At 53.3% G+C, this 22,127-nt stretch overlaps 1 protein-coding gene and 1 long non-coding RNA gene across 3 annotated transcripts; one reads left to right on the top strand and one right to left on the bottom strand.

The window, feature by feature from the left end:
• The first annotated feature begins 22 nt into the window (after positions 1-22).
• On the top strand, positions 23-6,850 carry TSACC (TSSK6 activating cochaperone). Its single transcript, XM_089299827.1, has 4 exons — positions 23-184; positions 1,013-1,072; positions 5,094-5,216; positions 6,635-6,850. The coding sequence occupies exons 1-4, from the start codon at positions 166-168 to the stop codon at positions 6,799-6,801; spliced, it is 369 nt and encodes a 122-aa protein (XP_089155953.1). The 5' UTR covers positions 23-165; the 3' UTR covers positions 6,802-6,850.
• A 7,173-nt stretch (positions 6,851-14,023) lies between these two features.
• Positions 14,024-21,746, bottom strand: LOC149125492 (uncharacterized). Of its 2 annotated transcripts, none has more exons than XR_016210567.1 (3): positions 21,496-21,746; positions 17,312-17,521; positions 14,024-14,915 (listed from the first exon to the last, which is right to left on the bottom strand). It is a non-coding gene; the product is annotated as an uncharacterized LOC149125492 (long non-coding RNA). The 2 variants fall into 2 exon arrangements; XR_016210566.1 differs by lacking the exon at positions 14,024-14,915 and adding an exon at positions 15,990-16,977.
• Between the last annotated feature and the right edge of the window lie 381 nt (positions 21,747-22,127).

Here is a 22,127-nt window from a genome sequence, read left to right as displayed (position 1 = left end):
GCCCCCTACGCAGGAACGGCAGGGCAAGCTAGATAGAGAGAGCGCGATGATGGCAATAGGCAGGCATAGGCGCTTGCGCAACAGGGTGGCCGCTCCCGACCGCGTGCGGCGCGAACAACGGCGCAGGCGCTGAGGCTCGGGCCGTTGGCCCGCATACTACGGAGCATGCGTATCAACTACAGGGGTGGGTGCTGGGGTTGAGGCTTTCGACTAACACCGCAGGTGAAGTCATTAAAAATGTGTGCTACCCCGTGGCGTCTGTCAGACAGTGAAGGTCAAGAAAGGCTTGAGGGTTCCCACTTTCTTCCTCCAGCCTTATCAACAGGGAGGAACAGCAGGGAGGCGGAGGGCAGAGCGGGCCGGTTTGATGAAGGGTGATGTGGGAGTTGTAGTCCTGTTGGCGCCGGGCGGGGCCCACGGTCCTTTTTCTAGGCACGCTGGGAATTGTAGTTTATCTCCTCTTAAGACGCGTGGCTGTGCTTTGGACCTTGCCTTTCTTGGGCAAATGCCTTTGATTGAGGCTGCCATCGGGACCAGAGCGTGGTGGCTTGTGTTTCATCCTATTTAAAACATTTTCTCAAGTAGTGCTTTGAGATTTTTCTTTCCCCATCCCGATGCCTGCCCTGTCCTCATTGGACCCTGGTCCTCCAGAGACAATGGGGGGAACCCGAGTTTTTAAATGACTGTGCTGGACAAGGAAAGGACTGAATACAATGGAAATTAAATCTGTAAAGAACACGGAGAACCATTCCCCGATCGTAGGAAACTCGAGGTTCGAGTTGGATTAAATTACTATTTTCCAGGAAAAATTGAAATAATTTTTCCCAATTAGCGAAGGGACTAAGAGCATAAACCATTCCAGTCACTTTTATTGGGGCATGAAATAAAATACGCCGTTCACACGTCTTCCTCGGCAAACTGGAGCAGCTGGCTCTGCTGGAGAGAGCTTGGGAAAGTCAGCAGGCAGAGTCGCGAGGGTGTTTGACGATGCGATGCTGTGATTCTCCCACAGGCCCCACACCTGTTGGTGTTCAGATGGAGCAGTCCACTAGTCACCCGCCAGACGGAAAAGGTGCGTGTCCCAGGCCCTTGCTCCCCTCCCTGGCCACTTAGCGTTTGGGGAGGTGATTCTAGGCTTATGGGTGCCAGGCGTATGTTCCGTGGTTAGTTGGGAAGTATAAATGGGAACTTTGCTGTGTTCCAAGTGCCTAGCACTGGATCTGTTAAATAACAGAAGCTCAATAATTGCATATTGCATGAATGTATTCTTCCTTGGTATCTCCTCTTGATACCTGGAACAAGACTTTGTATGTGGGTATCTCAGTTGAAGTGGGACAGTCCCGCCAGTGGTCCAGGAGCTGCCCAAGGCTGTCTCCGTAACTGTAGGTAGAGTGGCTCACTTTATCTGAGAAACTGCTTTGTCAGGGCTTGGACAGGAATTAACCAGCTCTTCTCGTGGAGTATATGGTGCAGTAGTAAGGAGCATGATTTTGCAGTCTACAGGCCCAGGTTTTGGGTTTTTTAAAGATTTATTTTATTTATCTGAAAGGCAGAGTGATAGGGAGAGACAGAAAAAGAGCTTCCATCCACAAGTTTGCTCCCCAGATGGCTGGAAGGACCCGGACTGGGCTGGGCCAAAGCCAACAGCACGGAACCCCATCTGGTCTCCTGTGTGGTGGTAAGGACCTGAGAACTTGAGCCATCCTCTGCTGTCTTCCCAGGCACATTACCTGGATTGGAAGTGGAGCAACCAAGATTTGAACTGGCACTCTGGTATGAGAAGCCAGTGTCTCAAGCGAGAGCTTAACCCACTGTGCCTCAGTGTCAGCCTCTTCCTATCCTGTCTTGATCTTGTTATGACGGTGAAGCACACTCCCCTCTGTCCCAAGCCCTTTTTTCTTTTTATAAGCCCTTTATTTATTTACTTGAGATTTATTTATTTGAAAGACAGAATGTCAGAGAGGGAAAGAGAGAGAGAGAGACTGGTTCACTCCCCAAAATGGCCACACCAGTCAGGTGTAGGTCAGGCTGAAGCCAGGGGCCAAAAACTCCATCCTGGTCTCCCATATGGTTGGCAGAGGCCCGAGTGCCTGAGCCAGCGAATCTACCTTCCCGTGTTCATTAGCAGGAAGCTGGATGGGCTATGGGATGCCAGCATCACAGGTGGTAGCTTTACCTACTGTGTGACAACGCTGGCCCCCTAAACCCTTCAATTCTTCCATGGCACCAGCTGTTGTGCCTTTTCATCCACTGCTCTTCTGGCTGCTTCGCCATTTCTCTTTTACCTTCCAGACCCCTGAGGAGGAGCTCCTCAAGTCCAGTTTCATCTCGGTCTTTGACCTCGGAGGGCCTATTTATTTTGCAGCTTCTTCATCCCCATTTTGTGATCAACCTGGCAGTTGGACCTTTCACCTAAGCTCAGGGCCATTTCTTTGGCCATTTTTCTCGGCATTTCTATACGGATTTCCCTACTTTGACCTCAGATTCAATAGTTCCGAAATTATGTTAATATGACGGAGCCCTAATGTCAATATTTTATAGGTTACCTTTATCTTTTTTTTTTTAAGATTTTATTTGTTTATTTGAGAGGTAGAGTTACAGACAGAGAAAAGAGAGGCAGAGAGAGAAGTCTTCCATCCACTAGTTCACTCCATAGCTGGTTGCAACAGCCAGAGCTGTGCTGATCCAAAGCCAGGAGCCAGGAGCTTCTTCCAGGTCTCCCATGTGGGTCCAGGAGCCCAAGCAATTGGGCTCTCTTCCACTGCTTTCCCAGGCACATCAGCAGAGAGCTGGATGGGAAGAGGAGCAGCCAGGACATGAACCAGTGCCCATATGGGTGCCAGCACTGTAGGCAGAGGTCTAACCTACTACGCTACAGCGCTGGCCCCTTGGCTTGTTTTTTTTTTTTTTTTTTTTTCCCATTGAAGAATCTCTTCCATGTCCAACTCATGATATTTAATGCCTATAAATAAATCAAAATGCCGTTTTAGCCACATTTGTGCTAATATTGAAAGGTTCAGTAGCTTTCTGTGTATTCAAAAGAAAGCTGAAATATCCCACATTAGTTGTCATAAAGGGTCATACCTGGCCCACTCTGCCTGATTCTGGCCAGTTTCCCAGGGCTCCTCACCACTACAGCTATGTTCCTGCTCCCTTGTATTTTGCCCATGCTATGCATTTTCCCCTGTCCCATTTAGCTTCCCTAATTTTCAAGGTTCATTAAATATCATCCACCTGACGCTGGTCCCGTGGCGTAGTCTTGTGCTTGCAACACTGGCATTTCATATGCATGCCTGTTTGTGTCCTGGTTTCTCTATTTCCAACCCAGCTCTCTACTACTGGCCTGGGAAAAGCAGTGGAAGATGGACCAAGCGGTTGGGCCCCTGCCATCTGTATGGGAGACCTGGATGAAGATCCTGGCTCCTTGCTCAGCCTTGGCCATTGTAGCCACTTGGGGAGTGAACTAGCAGATGGAAGACCTTTCTTTCCCTGTGTCTCTTTCCCTGTCTTCCCCTCTCTCTTCATAACTCTGCCTTTCAAATAAAGCTTTTAAAAAAGAGATTTATTTATTTATTTTAAAGGCAGAGTTGAGAGAGAGAAATAGAGAGAAGTCTTCCATCCACTGGTTCACTCCCCAAATGGCCTCAACAGCCGGAGTTGAACTGATCCGAAGCCAGGAACCAGGAGCTTCTTCTGGGTCTCCCATGCAGGTGCAGGGAACCAAGCACTTGGGCCATCCTCCACTGCTTTCCTAGGCCAGGGCATAGAGCTGGATCGGAGGTGGAGCAGCCAGGACTTGAACTGGCACCCATATGGAATGCTGACACTGCAGGCAGCAATTTTACCTGCTATGCCACAGTGCCAGCCCCAATAAATAAATCTTTAAAAACAAGTCATCCACCTTCATGGGCCTTCTCTGACCATTGTACCTATATGTATTTGTTCTCTCTTTTCAAAAACATACATTTTTACATTGTATCACTTGTACTGATAAAAAGCCTTGTTTCACCCCAAATTAGAGACTCATTTATTATATCTGTGTATTGTATCTGTTTCACCCATGTCTGATTTGTCTCCATAACTAGATAATAAGCATCCGATATACCATGTCTTTTTTTTTTTTAAGATTTATTTATTTGAAAGACAGAATTACAGAGGGACAGAGAGAGAGAGGGAGAGAGAGAGAGAGAGAGAGGGGGAGAGAGTCTTTCGTCCGCTGGTCACTCCCCAGATGGTCGCAATGGCTGGAGCTGGGCCGATACGAAGCCAGGAGCCAGGAGCTTCTTCTGGGTCTCCCACGGGGATGTAGGGGCCCAAGGACTTGGGCCATCTTCCATTGCTTCCCCAGGCACAGCAGAGAGCTGGATCAGAAGTGGAGCAGCCGGGACTTGAACTGGCACCCATCTGGAATGCCGGCACTGCAGGCGGCGGCTTTATCTGCTATGCCACAGCGCTGGCCCCCAAGATACCATGTCCTAAAAGTCTCGTGTATGTCCTGGCATCATCCAGTATAGCAGAAAGCACGTAGCACACATGGATAAAAATTTATACTGTGAGCAAGCAAGTTTAGCATATCCTGCCCCTGCTTGGTTTCCCTTAATCCTGCTATGATTTCTCTCTCCTTTGTTACATGTATTTCTTTTCTTTTTTTTTTTTTTTTTTTTTGACAGAGTGGACAGTGAGAGAGAGAGAGAGAGAGAAAGGTCTTCCTTTACCGTTGGTTCACCCTCCAATGGCTGCGCGGCTGGCGCACGGCGCTGATCCAATGGCAGGAGCCAGGTACTTATCCTGGTCTCCCATGGAGTGCAGGGCCCAAGCACCTGGGCCATCCTCCACTGCACTCCCGGGCCACAGCAGAGAGCTGGCCTGGAAGAGGGGCAACCGGGACAGAATCTGGTGCCCCGACCGGGACTAGAACCTGGTGTGCCGGCGCCACAAGGTGGAGGATTAGCCTGGTGAGCCACGGCGCCGGCCCTGTTACGTGTATTTCTGACATATAAGGTATTCAGGACAGGGTCTCAGCCCCTGCTTTCATAAACAGGATGCAGGAATCTAATTAGAAAGGCTCTGACTTAGCTCTGATTTTGTCCCAGCCAAAGAGGAAGGTAATGCTGCGCCTCTTTGTCGAGCAAAACCCTCCCCCAGCTACCTTAATCTTCAAGCAAGTTCCCCCCCAGCCGCTTTCCTGAACATCGAGACCACACAGCTTCCCTCAGGTAAGAACGCAGGGAGGGGCTCCTGAGTGAGCTCGGCAGGGCGGAGGAGGGCTGCACGGAGGAGGAGGTGGCTTCAGCTTGCTTTCTCCTGTGGACCGGGTGCCGGCTCTGTGTCAGACTTTTCACCGTGGTGTCCTTTCCCTGTTTCACTGTAACCTGTGGACTCTCAGTCCCGCTGATTTCCTTTTCCTCCCTGTTCTACCAGTTTGTGTTCCTTGCTTATTGGCACTTTGGCTAGACAGCAGTGACCTGAAAAGCTTACTGCTAATGTTAGTTGCAGGTCCCTAGGGAAGGAAATGGCCACCGTTAGCACAGTCTCAGTCTGCCTGAATTTCCTCTCCCTGGGGAAGGCGGTGGTTGTCTGGCATGCTCATGGAGCCCACCAGGGCATGAGATGCTCATGATCCCTGTTTTTTGAGAGTACCTCAGAGCCTAGTAAAGAAGTCAAAACTGGCCGGCGTCGTGGCTCACTAGGCTAATCCTCCGCCTGCAGCGCCAGCACCCCGGGTTCTAGTCCTGGTCAGGGCGCCGGTTCTGTCCCGGTTGCCCCTCTTCCAGTCCACACAGTCTCTGCTGTGGCCCGGGAAGGCAGTGGAGGATGGCCCAACTGCTTGGGCGCCTGCACCTGCATGGGAGACCAGGAGGAAGCGCCTGGCTCCTGGCTTCAGATCGGCGCAGCGCCAGCTGTAGCAGCCATTTGGGAGGTGAACCAATGGAAGGAAGACCTTTCTCTCTGTCTCTGTCTCTCACTCTCTAACTCTGCCTGTCAGTAAATAAATAAAGAAGTCAAAACCAATTCATATACAAACAATAGATGATAGTATACTTGCCAATGTTGACGAAGAGCAGGCTGTATATAATGTAGTTGGAAATACGGGCCGGTGCACCAGGAGCCATTGAAGTTAGCTGCAGGGAGAACTTCCGGCCGCTGCTAATGAGTACCATCTCAGGTAAGAGAAGGAGTCTGGGATCTGCCCTGAGCTCTTGAACAGAGATCAGGCCTCCCTTGCAGACCATTTCATATGCTCATCAAATGTTTGTTGAGCACTGAGGTGCTGGGGAGGCGGCAGTGAACAAATCAGACCAAATCCTTGCCTTCCTGGAGCTTACATTCCAGAAGGGGGACTTAGACGACAACAATTAAAGAAGCGGTTAGAAAAGATGCCAATGATTGGTAAGTATTGTGGGAAAAAAAATAAAACAAGGTAGAGGGGTGATTGGTTTGAGCTGAAAACAGGATCACCAAGTAAGCCTGGGGAGAAGGTGACAACCAAGCTAAGGTGTCTCTGGATTGGGTTATGCCAGGCGAGATCTGGGCAGCATCTTCCCAGAGCCCCTCCCACACTCTAATTGCAGCCTCTCTCTCCTTTGTCCCTTTCGCCATCTCCCTTGCCCTCCCTTCAGGAGCTGACCACCAGCCCAAGGAATGCCTGGGACTCCTAGAGAGCATGTATGCCAACCTGCAGCTTCAGACCCAGCTTGCTCAGCGACAAATGGCTATTTTGGAAAACTTACAAGCATCCATGACACAGCTGGCTCCTGGGAGGGAAAGCAAGAATTCCTCCCTGCCAGCCTTATATCGTAATCTGCTGTGAAATCACCTACCCAGTTCAGTAAATGAATTGTGGAGCAAAGTTACTGGGTATGTTTTTTTTCCCTCTCTTTTCCCAGTAAGCCCTTGGAGGAAGCAGGGCTTATATATTCTGCAAGTGGTTCGTTTGTTCACAGGTTCATAATAAATGCTCATCGAGTACAAAGCATTGCACTAGGCGCTTAGGGATACATAGTGCAGAAGATACAGTTTGGGGAGATTTACTATCTAACAAGGCATTTAAGACAGAAAATTCATTGTGAAATTGAGTGGTTCTCTGAGGGATGGGGCTGAAGAAGTAACATTGGAGGTTACTAGGATACAGCCGGGCTGATTGTGAAATCTTGCTGAAGAAAGGAACCTTATCAAGGCTGGCATTGTAGTGCAGCACCACAGCAGGTTAAGCTGCTGCTTACGACGCCAGCATCCCACATGGGCACTGGTTCAAGTCCTGACTGCTCTGCTTCTGATCTAGCTCTCTGCCTGGCCATTGTGGCTATCGGGGGAGTAAACCAGCAGTTGGAAGATCCCTCTCTCTCTCCCCCACGCTCTCTGTAACTCTGCCTTCCAAATAAATAAAATTTTTTTTTAAAGACACTAACCTTATGATGATGCCACTTGAAGAAGAGGGATAGGGTGGCATATACAAATGGAGTCGGGTAGTTCTATGTCAGTTGAGAAGTCTGGACAAAGACTGAGATATAGGAGAATAAGTCATCAGAAATAAGGGAAGGAGTGGGCATTTTAAAAAAAAATATTTATTTATTTTAAAGTCAGAGAGAGGAGAGGCAGAGAGAGAGAGAGGTCTTCCATCTGCTAGTTCACTTTTCAACTGGCCGCAGCGGCTGGAGCTGTGCCAATCTGAAGCCAGGAGCCAGAAGCTTCTTCTGGGTCTCCCATATGGGTGCAGGGATCCAAGGCATTGGGCCACCTTCTACTGCTTTCCCAGGCCGTAGCAGAGAGCTGGATTGGAAGTGGAGCAGCCGAGACTAGAAACAGCACCCATATGGGATGCTGGCACTGCAGGTGGTGGCTTTACCCGCTACACCATGGGAGTGGGCATTTAGCCTAGTGATTAGGATGCAGTGATTAGGATTCAATTCCCAGCTTCCTGCTAATGCAAACCCTGGGTCATTGGGTTTCTGCCACCCATGTGGGAGAACTGGATTGGATTCTCCACTCCCAGCTCCATCCTGGCCCAGACGCAGCTCTTGCAGGCATCTGTGGGGTAAACCAGTGGATGGGAGGTCTCTGTGTGTCTCTCTGACTCCCAAGTAAATAAATAAATTTAAAAAAAAAGATGGGGCAAGTTGTCCTTCCAGAGTATAGGGTATAAAGTAGAATGTGGAGAAGCTGAGGATAGATAAGGGCCTGCCTGAAGGGTTATCTTGATGGCAACTGTGTGAGGCTTTGGGGAGCTCTTGGCAGCTTCCTGGGAGCAGCGAGCAAACATAGATGGTAGAAACTCTGTGGGCACAGCGTTTGGCGTGGAGGGAGGATAGAAGCCGCGAGACCTCCATGAAGTGGTACTGATGATGTGAAACTGCCGTGGTGCAGAAAGAGGGTTGAGAAATGAAGACAGGACGGGGTAAATCGGAGCTACATTGCAGAGACTCATTGGTCTTGAACTTAAAACACCAAGATGGGGTGGGCGTTAGGCACAGCAGTCAGGATGCCTCTTGTAATGCCGGCACCCATATGAGAGTGCAGGTTCGAATCCCAGCTGCAGGGCTTCTGATCCAGCTTCCTGCTAATGCACCTGGGAAGGCAGCAGAAGATGGCCCAGTTGTTTGAGCCCCTGCCTCCCAGGTGGGAGAGCTGGGTAGAGTTCTTGGTACCCAGCTTCATCCTGGCCCTCACCTGGCTTTTGGGGCCATTAAGGGAGTGATTCAGCGGATAGAAGATCTCTCTATCTATCTGTCTATCTCCCTCTCTCTCTCTGCTTTTCAAATAAATACACCTTTAAAAAAAGAATTTATGGGGCCGGTGCTGTGGTATAGTGAGTTAAGCCTCTGCCTGTGGTGCTGGCATCCCATACCAGAGCCAGCTCAAGTCCTGGCTGCTCCACTTCCGATCCACCTCCCTGCTGGTAGCTTGGGAAAACAGTAGAAAATGGCCCAAGTGTTTGTGCCCCTGCACCCGTGTGGGAGACCTGGAGGAAGCTCCTGGCTCCTGGCTTCAAATCAGCCTAACTCCTGCTGTTGCGGCCATTTGCGGAGTGAGCCAGCGGATGGAAGACCTCTCTCTGTGTCTCTCCCTCTCTCTGTAACTCTGCCTCTCAAGTAAATAAGTTTTTTTTTTTTTAAGAATTTATTAGTCAATCTGAATAGGGCATACTCTGAATATAAAAACAGGCCAGCATTGTGGTGAAGTGGGTGAAGCCACTGCCGTGATGGCAGCATCCCATATCAGAGCACTGGTTTTGAGTCCCAACTACCCTTTTTCCAATCCAGCTTCCAGCTAATGTGCCTGGGGAAGTGGTGGATGATGGCCAAGTTCTTGGGCCTCTGCCTTGCATATAGGAGACCCAGATGGAGTTCATGGCTCCTAGCTTTAGCCTGACCCAGCCCTGGCTGTTGCAGCCATTTGTGTGTGTGTGTGGGGGGGGGGGTAAACCATCAGATGGGAGGTCTCTCTCTCTCTCTCTCTCTCTCTCTCTTTTCCTCTCTCCCTCTGTCACTCTGCTTTTCAAAAAAAAATCTTTAAAAAAATAGAAATTGAGTTTTGAGGGTTAGGTTTTTAGTGTCCACTCCATATTTAAGTGGACATGTCCACCAGGCAGTCAGATATATGACTTGAATTCAGTGGGGAGGCCTGGACAGGAGATAAAGCAATGTGGCAGACGTCGGTCTGTTGATGATATGCGAAGCCGCCTGGGGAGGTCACCTGGGGAATGGGGAGCTGAGCTCTGAGCACTCCCAGGGGCCCAGATCCATGATTGGAGGAGGTGCTCTCCCACTCTGCTCTGTTAGACAAGGGTGCGCTCAGGAGTGAGCGAGCCAAATCGCCGTTCTCTCAGCGTTAGGAACAGAATCTGAGGGCTGAAGGAAATGTCACCTTCACTATCTCCCCGAGCTTGCACCAGTATTTCTTCCACATTCCTCCTGGCCTCTGATTTTCTAATCTTCCTTCTTCCCGGCTAAGCCATTCGCTGCTGCATTCCAGAGCTCCATGTATACCCTTCCCTCTGGCCACCTCTCACAGCGTACAAAGTCAAGGGCCAAGTGTAATGAATGCTCTAGCTCTGCCCCCAGGAGGATTTCCCTTCACCACTCTCTGTAGGGACGCCCTGACCAAGGCTGTGATGCAGGAGCTGCCCGTTTATGGCCATCCCGGAAAGTCGTGCGGACTCATCCACGGACCAGATTTGAGTTGTTGCTTTTTAACGATTGTGGAGAATTCAGAACATACACCTAAATAATCATAATAGGGTATGAACCCCATCTATCTGTAATTCAGACTTAACCAAGTCATAGCTATTTCTGTCCCATTAATTTTTTCCTCTCCTGTTGTATTGAAACAAGTCCCAGTCATCCTATAATTTTGCTGTAAATATTTTAGTATGTATTAGTGTCTCTGAAATGGGTGGGGACCCTTTTCTGCCAAGGGCTATTTGGATATTTATAACATCATTCAAACATCATCAGCTTAAAAATTAGCCTGTTAGAGATTTATTGAATTTTGAGTCCCATGTGTGGCTGCCTTGGCAAGGCCAGAGCAAATGACTCCGCAGGCCTTATTTGGCCTATGGGCCAGACTTTCCCCACCTCTGTTCTAAAGATAATCATTTTATTTGTAAAGACTTATTTGAAAGGCAGAATGATGGAGGGAGAAACAGAGACAGAGACCTTCTATCTGCTGGCTCACTCCCCAAGTGGCCACAACAGCTGAGTCTGCATCAGGCTGAAGCCAGGAGTCTGGAGCTCCAACCAGGTCTCCCCCATGGGTGACAGGGGCCCAGGCACTTGGCCCATCATCCACTGCTTTCCAGGCGCATTTACAGGGAACTGGGCCAGTACCTGGGACTTGAACTGGTGCTCAGACATGGCATGCCAGCATTGCAGGTGGCAGCTTAACCTGCTACACAGCACTGCCCCCAGTAATCATTTTAAAAATAGCAGCTCTTCATTGTTAGATCAAATATCCAGGGGGTATCCAAAATTTGGTCTGAATTATTTTAGTCTCTCAGGTGGTTTTGGAAAGTTTCCCAGGAGACCATGGGTGTGAGCTGAGGGGAACACCTGTGTGCAGAGGACACAGGTGCCGTAAGTCTGGCCCACCAGGTCGTGGAATTGGCTTTGAGTCTTCTGGGCCTTCTCATGCCCCGTCCCCAGTACACCAGTCCTCCGCTGTGCGGTGAATCACTGCCGTGCTCCTACAATCGTACAGCGCAGTGGATCTGACCAGACCCAGCCCAAACAAGCGGCTCCAGATGCACATCACTGGGTGTCTTCGTCTCTACTCAAGGCCTGCTGCCCATTTTTCAAACGATGAGTCATTCTCTGCCCCAGAGGGTACTTTTTCTCTCCAGAACCCTGGGTCTGTGCTGCAGCACTCCTATTGGCTTTCTAGAAACTGCACTCACCACAGGTTCGAGTCCTGGCTGCCCCACTTCTGATCCAGCTCTCTGCTATGGCCTGGGAAAGCAGTAGAGATGGCCCAAGTCCTTGGGTCCCTGCACCTGCATGGGAGACCTGGAAGAAGCTCCTGGCTCCTGGCTTTGGATCGGCGCGGTTCCAGCGTTGTGGCCATCTGGGGAGTGAACCATCGGATGGAAGACCTCTCTCTCTCTCTGCCTCTGCCTCTCTGTAACTCTGCCTTTCAAATAAATAAATCTTAAAAAAAAAAAAAAAAAAAAAAAAAAAAGCAAGCCCACCCTGTGCACTTGGTCCCTTCTGCATGTAACTGTTTCCCTTCTCACTTCCCCATCGTGTTGTGATGCAGCCGGGGAGCCCTGACCAGGATGCCAGAGCCAGGCTGCTTGGACACGCCAGGACCAGGACCCTCAGTCAGGTAAGCCTTTCTCTTCATGAAGCACCCAGCCCCAGGTATTTTGTTTTAGCAACAGGCAATGGACTGATCCAACCCCAAAAGACTTCTTCAGTTTGTCAGGAGACAGATTCTTATACTATTACTACTGCCACTTCTCCTCCTCCTCCTGCAGCTTCTTTAAAGGTTTGCTTATTTATTTGAAAGGCAGAGTTATAGAGAGGCAGAGGCAGAGAGGAAGAGAAGGAGAGAGGTCTTTCATCTGCTGGTTCACGCCCCTGATGGCCGCAATGGCCGGAGCCGGGCTGATCCAAAGCCAGGAGCTCCTTCTGGGTCTCCTAAGCACTTGGGCCATCTTCTACTGCTTTCCCAGGCCACCAGCAGGGAGCTGGATCAGAAGTATAGCAGCCGGGACTCGAACCAGCACCCATATTGGATGCTGGCACCACAGGCAGATGCTTAACCTATGCCACAGTGCCAGCCGCCCCCCAATCTTCTTCTTCTCCTTCTCCTCCTCCTTCCTTCTTCCTCCTTCCTCCTTCTTCCTTCCTTCTTTCTTCTTTAGAAAGGCAGAGTTACAGAGAGGCAGAGACAGAGGCAGGGGCAGAGAGAGAGAGGGAGAGGTCTTCCACTCACCATTAATTCACCAAATGGCCAAAACGACTAGAGCTGTGCCTATCTGTAGCCAGAAGCCAGGAGCTTCTTCTGGGTCTCCTACATGGATGCAGGGGCCCAAGCACTTGGGCCATCTTCTGCTGCTTTCCCAGGCCATAGCAACGGGCTAGATGGGAAGAGGAGTAGCTGGGACTTGGACCAGCGCCCATATGGGATGCCAGCACTGCAGGGCAGGTGGCAGCTTTACCTGCTAGGCCATAGCACCAGCCCTGTAAAGGGGGGGGGGTGTTAAGTCTAGCTCCTGACCCCCACAGGTAAAGAGCATGCCCACTGTTGTTAACTCCTTCACGGTTCCAGGGTGCACGTGCATGTGTCACAGCAGCTGTGTGGCACAGACGCCCCAGGGTGGGAAATAGAATGCACACGACACGGCTCAGAGTCCCAGGTGAAACACTGTCCGGTTACACCTGCATCGGACGGGCTGAAGTCTGCAGGAAACCGCCGCAGCTCTGGCTGGAGGACGGGGTGGGGCCCAGAGAACCTGGGGACGAGGTCTGTTACAGTAAGCAACAGTGCCTCCAGGAAATCCTCATGACAACAGCTCAGAATCCAAGGATGGAACTCGCAGGTGGCTGACTGGCGCGGCAGGATTCGTGGCCTCCACCTCGGTGAGGCTGAGATTTCTCTAATTCCTCTTCCTCTTCCCGCCTGCTACCTCGCAGGGGCCAGCTTGTACTCCTTCCTTTTCCAGTTCTGGGGCTTTTTAGTTGCTCCGACGCCTAGGGAAAAGCCCAGAGCCTGGGTCCCTCCCTCTCTGCTGTGTCTCCGGGTGGAATTGGCCATTGGAAACCTCAGGATGCTCACAGCTTTCTAGCCCCAGTCTGAGCCTCCAGGGCCAAGTCCTAAACAGCCACCCTCCCACATGAGCCCCGCGCCTGACACAGGGGTTTGGCCTTCCCAGCCCCCACAGCCGACAGGGCGGCCTTTTGCCACCGGATGAAACAGTACCCAGGACCCGGAGTGTGTAGTGCACAAGCTCACATTGTCATCGTGCCCCTCCCTGGGTTAGCTGAGCCCCTCCGGGGTGGGCCCGGCCTTCCTCGACCTGGAGCCCAGCTCTTGGTGATGGGAAGAAAACCACGAGACTACCCAGGTACCCCAGGGCGGGCGCTGGGGAGCCAGACAGCAGCAGCGAGGGGATGCAGGCAGCAGGCTGGTGGGGCTGAGCTCACCTTCGCTCTGCTGAAGGAGTCTCGGCGTGGGTGGCTCCCGGTGTTTGCATTTAACGACGCGGCACTGCCGTAGTGGCTCTGTGCGGTGATTTCAGGACCCACTGGCCTGTCCTGCGGTGGGTTGAGCCACGAGGCCGCAGCTGGGTGAGGACCACAGCTGACTGCGGCCCTCTGTCTCCCAGAGGACTGAGACTCCTGCGGCTGGAAAGGCCTCGAGCTCCCCTCGGTCTGAGCTCTAAGCTCTGGTATGGTCACAGTCGCCCAGAGGCTTGCTACGAAACACACAACGCTGGGCCCTGCGCCTCGAGTTTCTGATTCAGCAGAACCACTCAAGACCCGAGAACTCTCTTTCTGACTTATTTATTTGTTTTTTGTTTTTTGACAAAGTGGACAGTGAGAGAGAGAGAGAGAGAGAGAGAAAGGTCTTCCTTTGCCGTTGGTTCACCCTCCAATGGACGCCAGGGCCGGCGCACCGTGCTGATCCAAAGGCAGGAGCCAGGTGCTTCTCCTGGTCTCCCATGGGGTGCAGGGCCCAAGCACTTGGGCCATCCTCCACTGCCTTCCCTGGCCACAGCAGAGAGCTGGCCTGGAAGAGGGGCAACCGGGACAGAATCCGGCACCCCGACTGGGACTAGAACCCGGTGTGCCGGCGCCGCTAGGCGGAGGATTAGCCTGTTGAGCCGTGGCGCCGGCCTATTTGTTTATTTTTTTAAAGATTATTTATTTATTTGAGAAGTAGGACAGAGAGAGGGAGAGGCAAAGAGAAAGGTCTTTGGTATGCTGGTTCACTCTCCAAGTGGCAGCGGTCAGAGCTGGGCTGATCGGAAGCCAGGAGCCAGGAGCTTCCTCCGGGTCTCCCATGCAGGTGCAGAGGCCTAAGCACTTGGGGCATCTTCTACTGCTTTCCCTGGCCACAGCAGAGAGCTGGATCGGAAGAGGAGAGGCTGGGATATGAACTGGCGCCCATATGGGATGCCGGCACTGCAGGCAGCAGCTTAGATCAGTACGCCACAGCACCAGCCCCTCATATTTATTTTTTTAAAAGGTTTTTATGTTATTCTTTCAAAAGATAGAGTTACAGAGAGAGAAGGAGAGGCAGAGAGAGAGAGGTGTCTTCCATCCTCTGGTTCACTCTCCAATTGGCCGCAGTGGCTGGAGCTGCGTCAATCCAAAGCCAGGAGCCAGAAGCTTCGTCAGGATCTCCCACGTGGGTGCACGGGCCCAAGCACTTGGGCCATCCTCTGCTGCTTTCCCAGGTGCATTGGCAGGGAGCTGGATTGGAAGCAGAACAGCCAGGATCAACAGGCACTCTGATGTGGGGAGCTGGCGTCACAAGCAGCGACTTAACCCATTGCGCCACAGTGCCCGGCCCCAGTAACTCTCTTTTTCAACAAGTTCCTGGGTGAGGATGAGCCACTATAGCTCCAGCTATAGTGGAATCATCTGGAGGGCTTCCAACACACTCGGGCACTGGGACTCTACCCAAACCTACGGGGGTGGGGCCAGGCACCCATATTTTTTCAAAGCCCTTCCCATAGCTCTGGGGATTCTGATGGGCAGTCAGCGTTGAGGCCCTGCTCCCGGGTCCTCCAGGCCAGTGTGGTTCCCGGGGGGAGCTGACGCTGCTGTGCAGGGCCTGTGGGAATCTGGTAGACGTTGCCGGCACACTGCAGTGGTTCTGCTGGGTGTGCTGTAAGCCCCACCCCTCCGTGTCTGCAATCCCCCTGCCAGGAGTCCCCTTGCTTCCAGCCGAGCCTCCAAGAGCAGCAGGTCTGGGCGCTAGAAGGCTCTTCTGGTCCCCAGGCCTGGTTCTGACTCCCACAGCTTCCCCTGAGCCCACGGGGAAGATGAGGACCGGCTTTGCTCCACCTCCTATCCCTGGCCCTCCTCCTTCCAGGCCACCCAGCCTCCCAGCCTCCCACGAGGCCCTGCTAACTGGACTCAGGGCTCCAGGTGCGCTCAGATCTGGGAGGAATGGAATTTGGGAGGGAGAGATTCTACAAGATGCTGTCTTGGCTCCAGCCCCACCCCCAGCCCACCTCTCCCTTCCTGAAAACAGGGTCTTCTGGGAATCTTTCATTTTCTGACTTTTTTTTTCTTTTTAAAATTTATTTATTTACTTGAGAGAGTTACAGACAGAGAGGGAGAGCGGTCTTCATTTGCTGGTTCACTCCCCAAACGGGAGTAGATGAAAGATCTCTCTCTCTCCCTCTCTCCATGTGTGTGTGTAACTTTGCCTTTCAAATAAATAACATAAATCTTAAAAAAAAAAATAGAACAGTGCCTGAGACATAGCTGGCTTTCAAAACATATTTGCTGCATATTGAAGTGACTAACAAACATTTAAGTAGATACATATTTATTGAATGAATAAGTGAGAAGAATACTGCTTACAACTTGATCCAAGAAAGGATGAGACAGAGACCAGCCAGGGGGCACAGCCCAGCCACGGGGGGCTCTGTGCCCGTGGTGGGGTGGAAGTGCGGTGCCTCGCTGCCCCGGCTCTACCCGCGGCTCCGCAGCTTCGGACTGAGCGGCGGCGCCAGCTGGCGCTCTAAGCTCAGGCTGAAGGTGCCGGAAAGCGATGTATTGACTGCACTCTGCCGCCAGGTGGCGGGCTGCCCCCGGGGGATGGGCCCAGATGGCACAGAAGGCCCCATAGGACCCCAGCGGGGAGGGGCAGGTGGAGATCTGGATGTTGGGGGCCGCTTCCTCTGGCCGCCGTCAAGGCTGCACACTCTCACCTCCGGAGCGCTGCATCTGCTGCTTCCTCTGCCTGGGGCACCCCTCCTAGGACTCGGTGAGATTCTTGGGCAGCTGTGGTGGTGCAGCACTTTGGCCTGGCCTGGGGCACCCGCATCTCCAGATGGAGTCACACCTCCACTAACCATTCAGCTTCTTGCTAACGCTCACCCTGGGAGGTGATGGCTCAAGTACTTGGGGCCCTGACACCCATGCCGGAGACCAGGATTAAGTTTCTGGCTCCTGGCTTCTGCCTGGCCCAGCACCAGCGGCCGTTGTAGGCATTTGGGAAGTGAACCGAAGGATGGAACATTTCTCTCTCTGCCTTTCAAATAAATAAAAAAGAATAAACAAACAGGCTTTTAAACAAATTCCCTTCCTCACCTCCTCCCCATTTCTCCCTATAACCCAGTTGGCCAGCTCCCCTGCCCCTCCACCCTCTCACCCTGCTCTGCCTCTGTCAAAGCCCCTACGCCAGCCGAGGGACTTCCGTGTGCTCCAGGAGCACGAGGGCAGTGTCTGCCGTCCACTGCTGTGCCCGCAGTGCGTAAGGCAGGCCTGCCGTACCTCGCCCGTCTGACTCGCCAAGCAGCTGTTAAAGGAACCACCGAGCAGTTACGGCTTTGCCTAGCAGCATCCAGAACCCCCCATCACAAACCCCTGTGTCTCAGGGGCTTGGCTTGCTGGCGGGACTGCAGGAAGCCCGGGGGCTAGATGTGCACAAGAGGGGATGGAGTCCTGCTGTGTTCACAGCCGCTCTGATCCCCACCACAGCCACAGGCTGCTGGGAGCCAGCAACTCCTACCAGGCCTCAAGCACCCATCTCCCCACCTCCGTTCCCGCCCCTCCCGCCCTGCTGTGGGGACCTCTTCCACCCCTCCCCCCCGCACCCCCCCATCCCAGGTCCTGGGCAGAGAAGATGTCACCTCCATCCTTGACGGTTTTTTCTATCCCTGGATATTTGCAGGAGAGGCCAAAGCTGGCCTTGGAGAGGAGCCAGGTCTAAGCCCGGGGTGCCTAGACAGGACAGCTCCCGGCAGAGGGAAGGGGCAGGCTGTCCGTCAGCTCGCCTTGCCGTCCGGGGTGCGGTATGGTTTTGGCTGGTTTGGTGGTGCTGCTGTTGGTGCTGGAATCCCCTGGAGAAGTAGAGGAGAGACCCGGGGTGAGGCTGTGGCTTTGCATCCCCTCATCCCCTCTGACTGCAGCCACATCCGTGTAGCTCATTTCTAGAAGCAAGCCCTCCACACCCTGGGACTCCCTCCTGTTTTTCCTTCGTAGGGACCACTTGAGAGTTGCCTGAACCCCTTTAGTTACATGAACTGAGGACTGAGGAGTGGGCACCCTGGCGCAGAGGGCTAAGCTTCCCCTTGCGACGCCCTCAGCTCACAATGGAGTACCTGGTTCAAATCCCAGCTACTCTGCTTCCGATCCAGCTTCCTGTTGTTAAGGAGCATCCTGGGAGACAGCAGGTGATGGCTCAAAAAGTTGGGTTCCAAGGAGCCAGCACACTGCCATAGCAGGTAAGGCCACCGCCTGCAGTGCCAGCTTCCCATATGGGCGCCGGTTTGTGTCCTGGCTGCTCCACTTCCAATCTACCTACCTGCTAAATGGCCTGGGAAAAGTGACAGAAATGGCCTAGGTGTTTGGGCCCCTGCTGCTTGCATGGAAAGCCTGGATGTAGCTCCTGGCTCCTGGCTCTTGGCTTTGGCCTGGCCCAGCCCTGCCTGTTGTGGTCATTTGGGGGAGTGAACCAGCAGATGGAAGATATCTCTCTCTCTCTCTCTCTCTCTCTCTCTCTCTCTCTCTCTCCCTCTCTCTCTCTCCCTCTGCCTTTAAAATAAATAAAATAAAATAAAATAAATTAAATAAATCTTTTTAAAAAGAAAAGCCATTTGCCACCCCCTTCTGCTTAGCCAATTGGAATTAATAATCACCACATTTGTCAAATGCTTAGAAAAATGGCAGCAATGTACATCAGTTATTTGAAATCTTCCTAATGATTCCACAAAGGAAATTTATGACTCCCGCAGATAAGGAGACCAGACTTGGGGCTGGCGCTGTGGCACAGTAGGTTAATCCTCCACCTGCAGTGCCAGCATCCTGTATGGGCGCTTGTTCAGGTCCTGGCTTCTCCTTCTGATCCAGCTCTCTGCTGTGGCCTGGGAAAGCAGCAGAAGATGGCCCAAGCGCTTGGGTCCCTGCACCTGTGTGGGAGATGCAGAAGCTCCTGGCTCCTGGCTTCATATCGGCCCAGCTCTGGCTGTTGCAGCCATTTGGGGAGTGAACCAGCGGATGGAAGACCTTTCTGTCTCTCCCTCTCACTGTCTGTAACTCTACTTCTCAAATACATAAAATCTTTGTTAAAAAGATAAAATAAAATAGAAAAAGGTGACTCTAAGGGGGCCCAGTACCCTGCCTAAGGTCACATAACACAGATGTGGTGAATAAATGAAGCTGTTTCTGACTGGTGCATTGCTGCTTTTCTCTTTTTCCTCCCTTAAGCACTGGGATGGCTCAGGGGAGCTAAAGGATCTAAGTGGTTTTGGGGATTCCTGAGCCTGTGGAGAGAAAATGACCCAGGTCCGTGTAGCTCCAAGCAACCCCAAGCTACTCAGTCACCTCTGAGATGTGGCCTCCAGGGACAGCCTGGCCAGTCTAGGCCCGGGCAGGAGCAGACACCTGTGGTCCCTTTGGCTACGCTTTAGACACTTGGCTGGTCACAGCTGAAAGCGGGAGACAGGTCAGAGATTGGGTGGATCTCAGGCAGGCAGGAAGGACAGGAGCTGGTAAATGAGTAAGGGGCCCTCAGAGGAGGCCTGGGGTGGAGGGAGGCGTGAGAGGTGAAGCACCCCACCACTCTGCCAGAGCTGCCAGGGCCAGGGTCCCACACCCCTGGCATTGGTTGGCAACCTAGAAGAACACCATGGACTGAGCCTCTCCACAGTGCTTGGCGGGTGGTGGGCCAGGAGAGCCCTCCCAGCTGGTGGTCTTGCAGGGGAGCCTTCAGAGGGGTAGCATGGGCCAGGGAGACTCTCCAAATGACAGAGTCTCGCTGCTGGACCAGGGCCCATACTGGCTAGCACCCACTAATAGTCAAATGTCAGTGTCATTGCAGACAAGTTGGCAAACAGCTGCTGTCCAAAGGTCTCCAAGTGTACTCTCCAGAGGATGGCCTGGCTCTTGTGGGCCTTCTCGGGGCTCCCTCTGAACCCCCTGATAGCCCAGCAAATAAAGGGGCTGACCACCGCCAGGGCAGGGGCCCCAGGACCCAGCCCTGTGGCACAGCTTGACTAGAACCTATCTCACAGCCCCAGGACCTGGCTCAGAGTTGGCACTCAGTGAATGTGTACAGAACGGATGAATGAGCAGCATGGGAGAGCGAAAACCAGACATCCAGAGGGGTTCAAAGGGAATCACAGATGCCATGCAAACGAGGAGGCTGGAGGCTGGGAGGTGGCTCCCAGGAAGGGTTGGAAAGGGCTGGCCCGTTCCTCCTGCTCTCCTTGCTTCTGCAGCTTTTAAAGACTCTTCTTGGGGCCGGCGCTGTGGCACAGCAGGTTAAAGCCCCTGCCTGCAGCGCCAGTATCCCATATGGGCACCAGTTCAAGTCCTGGCTGCTCCACTTTCTATCCAGCTCCCTGCTAGAAAGCAAAGCAGCAGAGGATGGCCCAAGTCCTTGGGCCCCTGCACCCATGTGGGAGACCCAGAAGAAGCTCCTGGCTCCTGGCTTTGGATTGGCACAGCTCCAGCCATTGTAGCCCTTTGGGGAGTAAACCAGCAAATGGAGAATCCCCCACCCCTGTCTCTCTTTCTCTCTCTGTAACTCTGCCAATCTTTACAAAAAGGGGGAGGACTCTTTTCCAGGGCCTGTCCACTCCTTACCTGGGCAGCCCGGAGCCACCCCCACTTCCAACCAGGGCTCGGGAAGTGTCTCTGGGGCAGAAGGCTGGGCCTGGGAGGGGCCCCAGATGCTGAGTCGTTAACCAGAGATGCTAGGAAACAGCCCTCCTGCTGACCAAGTAGTGAGGGTCCCTGGGACCACAGTGGCCCTGAGAGTCTGCTCAGCCAGCACCCTCCTGTGTCCCAGCTGCGCCTTCAGATGAGGAAGACTGGAGACCTGGAACCCAACCATCCCCCAGCAAACGTGCTGGACGAGGCCTCAAGCCTGTGCGAAGTGAGGACAACAGGGGAAAGGGCGGAACCGGACAAGAAGGGACAGCCTGGCTCCTAGGAGGTGCTGCCCCCTGTGTGGGTTCTGTGACCCTGGGCATGGCAGCTCTTCTAGGCCTGGGTTTGCCACAGGCCCCTCCCACACAACAGCCCCCTCAGACGGGGGTGCTGGTAGGAGCAGCAGTGTAGACAGAGGGCTTCCCCTCCCACCAGCTCCACTGAGAGGGGCCTTCAGCTCCCCTTCTTTGGAGCCCCCTGGGGGATTACAGATGTGAGGGTCAGAACCACAGTGCTAGCCCCCCCCCTTTCCAGAACCTTGCAGGGGCCCAGCACCCACTGGGTAGAAGACTTCAAGGCCTCTCCCGACTCCTCACCCCAGCCTCAGTTTCTGCACACTCTTTTTTTTTTTTTAAACATTTATTTATTTATTTATTTGAAAGGCAGAGTTACAGAGAGGCAGAGAGAGAGAGTCTTCCATCTGTTGGTTCACTCCACAATGGCTGGAGCTGGGCCTATCCAAAGCCAGGAGCCAGGAGCTTCTTCCTGGTTCCCCTGTAGGTGCAGGGGCCCAAGGGCTTGGGCCATCCCCCACTCCCCAGACCACAGCAGAGAGCTGGATGGGAAGTGGAGCAGCCAGGACCCGAACCGGCGGCCATATGGGATGCTGGTACTGCAGATAGGGGCTTTAACCCGCTGCACCACAGTGCCAGCCCCCTCTGCACACTCCGCTGCCACTGCTAGGCTTCTGTCTGTGCTGATGACAGCTTGGGACAAGTGCCCTCCTCCTTCCCCACTTGCCCACTGCCCAGGTGGTCTTTCCAGAAGGCCTCCCCCCCGCCCCGCCCCGGAAATGGCCCCTCCCTTGCTCCCACCCTCAGGGGCTGTGCAGACCCCCTACTGGGCCCCACAGCTTCCAGGCCTCCCTGGGTCTCATACTTACCCCCAAGGTAACCGAATCCCTCCCGAGTGTCCATCTCCGGACTGGACAGCGGCTCCTGGAGGGCGCCTCGCTCACAGGAAGCTCTCAGGAAATGTCTATACTGGGGCCCGGGTAGATGCGTATCTGGCTTGTGTTCCTGGGGTCTCCTGAGCAGGAAGACCCTGCAGCCTCTCCCTCTGCAGGTGCGTCCCAGGCCGCGGAGGGTGTCAGCTCCGCCCGCTCAGCCTACTGCGGTGAGGAAGGAGGGGCACAGTGGGCAGAGGCCGAGGTGGAGAGGCGCAGGCAGCCCCCGCGTGGTTGGTTAATCGTCAAGCCCGCGGAGGCTTTTATCTCAGTCTCCATCTCTGTTCTCAGGAGGGAAAAGATTGAGCAACCCCTCAACGCTTGCTTAACCCTGCAGGGGCCAGGCAGGTTGGGAGCCGCTCCCCAAATTAACACCAAGTTGGAGGGGTGCATGACCACAGCTGTGCCCCAGCAAAGCGGAGCACAGGAGCGCCTCCGCGGACCTGTTCCAACCAGAATAGTGCTCGACTCAGCTGGGCCAAGCAGACGGGGCCTGGGGGTCCCAACGCCTAGCCCTCCCAGCTTTTGCCTCCAGGCCAAGTTGGGGGCCTAGTCCCCCCCCCCCCCCC

This window comes from Oryctolagus cuniculus, chromosome 7 (genome assembly GCF_051225735.1).
Source record: "Oryctolagus cuniculus isolate XC-2025 breed Fujian yellow rabbit chromosome 7, ASM5122573v1, whole genome shotgun sequence".
In the NCBI taxonomy this organism is placed as follows: domain Eukaryota; kingdom Metazoa; phylum Chordata; class Mammalia; order Lagomorpha; family Leporidae; genus Oryctolagus; species Oryctolagus cuniculus.
This window is presented reverse-complemented; position numbering and strand designations above follow the sequence as displayed.